This window comes from Gavialis gangeticus, unplaced genomic scaffold (genome assembly GCF_001723915.1).
Source record: "Gavialis gangeticus isolate Ggan-Ray unplaced genomic scaffold, GavGan_comp1, whole genome shotgun sequence".
Lineage (NCBI taxonomy): Eukaryota > Metazoa > Chordata > Crocodylia > Gavialidae > Gavialis > Gavialis gangeticus.
Genome location: NW_017728997.1, coordinates 45,539,449 through 45,544,516, shown reverse-complemented (window position 1 = coordinate 45,544,516; position 5,068 = coordinate 45,539,449). Strand labels below are relative to the sequence as shown.

At 40.3% G+C, this 5,068-nt stretch overlaps 1 protein-coding gene across 3 annotated transcripts in view; it reads left to right on the top strand.

Moving 5' to 3' along the window:
- RBM6 (RNA binding motif protein 6) overlaps positions 1-5,068 on the top strand; it is a 177,038-nt gene that overhangs the window by 68,482 nt on the left and 103,488 nt on the right. For all 3 annotated transcript variants that reach the window (XM_019505132.1, XM_019505131.1, XM_019505133.1), the window contains exon 6: positions 3,380-3,453. In XM_019505132.1, coding sequence (XP_019360677.1) covers positions 3,380-3,453 — 74 coding nt within the window. The remainder of the gene's footprint in view (positions 1-3,379; positions 3,454-5,068) is intronic.

The following is a 5,068-nucleotide window of genomic DNA, read 5'->3' as shown; positions in this document are numbered from 1 at the left end:
TTGTCATGCTGCTTATAACACAATACTGGTTGGGAGCATACTTTTTCCAAGTGAAAGAGGCCATGTGGTTCTCCAGTGGACTATGCTTTTTATCTCAAATATATATGCCATTTTTTACCTTCTGGATTCCTGTTTTGTTATATTGTCTGGCTTTTGGGGTGATGTAGTTTAATGCATAAAAGCTCCATCATCGAACCAAATTGATTCTGTGTGCTTTTAGGGGCTTGGTAGGAGCCCCATGGTTCTTATCTGTAGCATCTCTTTTAGCCACGGTTTTTAGTTCAGTTATATATTCAAATAGCATGCAGTGTGTTCCAGTCAGTTTTCCTGGCTTTGTCTGAAAGGAAGATCCTCCGTTTGATTTTATCATGTTTTTGACAAGGGTTAGTCTCCTTACTGTCAGATGTTAATACTCATCTGCAAATCTGAAAATAACAAGTGTGCATATCATTTGTGAAGGGGGAACAGGACAGAGATCTCAGTCCCAGCCTTCTGTTTGCCAGTCTATGGTATCAGTCTGAAATAGCGCACTCTAAACTTTGTTCTCATCTTGGTTTTGAACTTGCTTAGTACATTCTGCATAGAGTATCTCTGTGAATGTCCCTTTGTTCAGAACTTCTGGTCTGAAGCCTCCTCTTGGCATAAGTTGGCATTGTAGGGATATACTACGCTTCTTTGAATTTCTTATTTTGTTTCTTTCTTGAACATACAAGGCAAGATGTGGGAAAAGGGAGGAAGGGTTAAACATCTGGCAAAAAAAAATTCTGCATGAGTTTTTTTTTCTTCAAACACTTGTATACTTTCCACCTTCTTTCTCTCCCAAACCCCCTCCTAGAACATGATATTTCTCAGATGTCTCCCTTTACTGTTTTAAAATGATTCTACTTCTGCAAAAAATTAGGTTGCTTTACATTTTAATTACCAGGGCATGCGGTGTGTGTATGACATTCAAATCTTACTCCTTACCATACCATAGTCAGATCTGGCATTGGATCAGATCCTGAGGGGTATCTGTAACTGCGGAGCATCTGCAGCTTCCATTCCATTCTACCAAACGTTGAGTTCAAAGTGCCTCTCAAGGTGGAGGAGAGGGGAAGCAAGATGCAAATTACTACAATCTCACTCCTTGTGGGGGTGGGGGGAGTGCATGTGGTATCTGAAACTTTCCATGTGTCTGAGATTATAAATCAAGACTCTTACCTGCTGGTACATGCCACTCTTGCAAGTCTTTTTTTAAGAAAAGGGAGGAGGTGTGCTTTAGAGTTGTAGATTTAGGGGACATTCAGATGCATCATGTGAGCCATAGTGCTATTGAACTAGATAGACTCTTCTAAATGCAAGAGTAATTTGCCTGCAGATGGCAGCACCTTTCCAAAACAAAACAAAAACTGCTTATGTCTTGAAGGTGACTGATGTCACTAAGGCAGAATCAATGTTTGGAAGACAGCTGCATTAGTTTGCCATTTTCTCTGCTGACTTCTTGGCCAGTCTGTCTCCCGTTAATTGATTTTATTACTGCAATTCCAGGTGACTGCTCTGTATGATTGCATACTGCTCATTCCATGCAATAGGGGTCCTGTGCTTGTCTGTGTGTTTTTCACTAAGCTTAAAATATATATAATTTTATCTGAATCATATTTGCATGGTATTATATTGCAAATACAAATCATGGACAAAGCAGAACTAATATATGGAAAAGGAAATCCTATAAAAGGTAGAAGGGGAGGTTCAGGTTGTCATGTCATGTCTCTAATTGGAACAATTAATGCACAAAATTAGGATCGTATAGGTAGAATAGAATGCAGAGAGTTTGTGGAGCATGGAGGAAACGCAAACATGAAAATGTAAGAAATATGGAAACCAAAATTGGCCAGAGCAGCAGATAAAATTCTAAAATAGTTTGGAGAGCATAATGTGGGCTTATTATAAGAGACTGATGTGTCTCTTCTAAGTGGACAGTGCTGCTATTCCCCACCCACTTGCCCCTGCTGTGTTGGAGTCTTTTCTGAGAATGAGGAAGTATAGGTTCTCTGACTGTTATTATTGTTGGCATATGCTCAGCAATGTTGAACAGCAGCTAAACTGTTTCTGGGTTTTGGCATGTGTGGAGAAGGAGCATGCTTCGTGAACTTCATGTGTGTGGGGGTGTGCTTCATGGTGGTGCTCTAGGACATGCTGCAGAGAGTGTTATTTAAGTCTTGGCTACTTTTGGAGGAAATGCCACCCTTGGGAGGATAGGAACTGGAGTATTCAGCTGAGGTGATCCACCCAAATACCATCTGTGACTATGCACACATCCTACTGATTGACCCCAAAGAGTGACAGGAAAAGGATATCAAAGTGTATGTATCATACTTGTCTCAGTTTGAAGGTGTCCATCCAAGCTAATTTGGAAGAAGCTGCTGGGGGGTTGAGGGGGGAGGAGATGCAAAAGATCAGAATGGTATAAAAATTCCTCATTTACTACTAGATTTTTTCCTCAGAGCTTCTGTTCTTGGAGTCACTTTCAGCATCAGGGATGACTCTTAGGACAATCATAATTCCAGTAACATTAACACTACACTTTTCCTATGGGACATACTTCAGCACAGGCAGGTGGGTCCCTCTTGCTCTGATTGAGGCAAGGGCTTGTTCAGAAAAGGTTAAAAGCATTGCATTTCTGTTGTGATTTGAAAACAGCTTCACTTGTAATTTCCTCCTTCCTTTCTTTGTTAGTGTACCAAAATATTTATAGGAAAGACATTGGGTTTATCTTAGAAGCCAGAATGAGAAAAGGCTGGAATTTCCCGTCCTGTTCTGTGCATGTTACTCACAATTCAAAGGACTTCCAAATCAAGCAGTTATTACAGGAGCAGAGTTAAGAAGCCAAATAAGTAGTTTTGTTCTCCCTTTGAGGCACTACCTAAATTAAATTACTAGTTGCTGGTGGCTGCATGGAATCGATACTATCTAGATTTGCACTACAATAGTTGTTCTGAATTAATCAATATTTGTTTGGGAGCAAGCTGTGCTTCCTAAGTATTATGAACCTGTACCTGTCACACAGTATCACTGTGCCTTTCTTTCTTTCTTTCTTTCTTTTTTCTTTTTTTTTAAAACGTGATTCATTATTACTTGTTTTAAGGACGGGTCATCTGGTTTCAGAGGGGGAAATGGAAATACCATCTTTGTGTTCAACCAAAACATCGGCTTAGCACCATGAAGTTGAATAGCATCTGACATCAGCCACTGATCCTCTGCTTTTTATCTTGCACATATTTTGGGGAGGTGGTAGGAGGGTTAGAGATTGAGGGAAAAGAGAAATGGGGTGTTTAATTGTGGCTTTCTTTATTACAAGACACTAACATGACTCCCGTCTGTATTTAAATGCTGTCCCCAGGTTCCCACTATGGCTATGTCTGCGTGGAGTTTTCACTCTTGGAAGAGGCCATCGGATGCATGGAAGCCAACCAGGTTGCTTTACACTTCGGTCAATGCTGCTAGAAAAAAATTATTTTGCTGGGGGCGGGTGGAAAGCCAATGATCTCTTGGAGTGATTCAAAGGAAGATCTACTCTTGTGTCATATCCAACACTTCATTTAAAATTCCACTGTTTCCAGAACCTTGGAAAAGGCTTAGACATGCCCTTATAGACCATCAATGTTCTGCCCTATTTTGTGTTTTTAGCAGGTTGGCTAGATTTGAAACTGGTAGCTGAAAGATTCCAGGTCCAGGTTGTTGCATTTATACTGGAAGCAAAATCCAGTTGGAAAGAGCTCTGCTAGTATGAAACTTTTCACTTCTTAACAGTGTACAGTAATTGTAAATACCCTTCACTGTATACATAGATTTCAAGTTTAAGTACACATACACATGTAGTTGTAGGCAAGGTCTCTGCTCTGCAGCTCTGAGTTCAGATGTTACTTGCATACACTATTTTTCCATGTGCCTCATCTGGGTGGAGAATTTCTTGTCTGTGTCTCCCCTTGTATTTACATTGTCCTTCAGCAAATTGGAGTTGCATATATGAGGGCTGGCCTATGCACAGTTGCACTTGGTGAATCTAAAGGTTTCCAGTTATTTTAATTCAAAATGATTGTTTAGAGCATTTCATATTTCCAACTGTAACTGTAATTCTTGTCTGATTTGAGATCTGTGGCTATTGGTCCCTGTACCAATATGATGTGCCTAAAGTCTGTAAATTAATGACAGGGAAGAAGAGAACAACCCCCAGTGACACCTGTCCTCCAAACAGATTGCTCACCTGGAAGATAGACACTTCTGGATGGGCCCTGGTGGTCTGCCTAATGCTTGATACCAGTTCAGAGTTGCACAGAACAGTTATTCCCTTATGCCCTTCCTTGTTAGTTTTCTCCTGTTTGGGGACGAATGTAATCCCACTTCCTCCTTTAGTTTTATGTGAATAATAATCACCATAATTATCTAAATCTATCCATGCCTTAGCAATACCAATGACTACCTTGCTTTAGCTGAGCAAGAGCCACAAGTCACTAATTTTAGAATTGTGCATACAGAAATGTGTGGTTACAAATGTACATGCAACCCCACTGTTAAATTTCTCACTGCTCCCTTACATTTTCCTACGTGTGCAATTACAGTAGGAGTTCAAAGTAGGAACTTATTCACATTCAGTTAAAAGGGCAGCCATGGTCACTTTAGCTGAAATGCAGCATCCTTTCAGTAGTACCCACGTGTTTTCACTAAAGCTCATCCTATTTAAAACATACCTGGAAAAACTCTAGATAATATGAAGTAAACTTCATGGTAACCAAACCCTTCTACATGTGCAGTGTTGTCTCCAGTTCTGCTCATGTGTGACAGTAACCCCAAGGGACAGCCATGGGACCTGGGAGAGTAAATCTCTCTCCTGTTATGCTGCCTTTTCATTGCCCTGTTGAGACACTCCCAGAATGTTTTACTTCCATGTTTTTACTGACACAAGTTTTACATAATGTAAATGGAACCCTTCTGCCAGGCCCTGGGTGGCAGGAACAAGGGTGGGGTTCAGAATTAGGGGTTTAACACCAACCATAGTTTAAAAAAAAAAAAAAAAAAAAAAAAAAGGTTT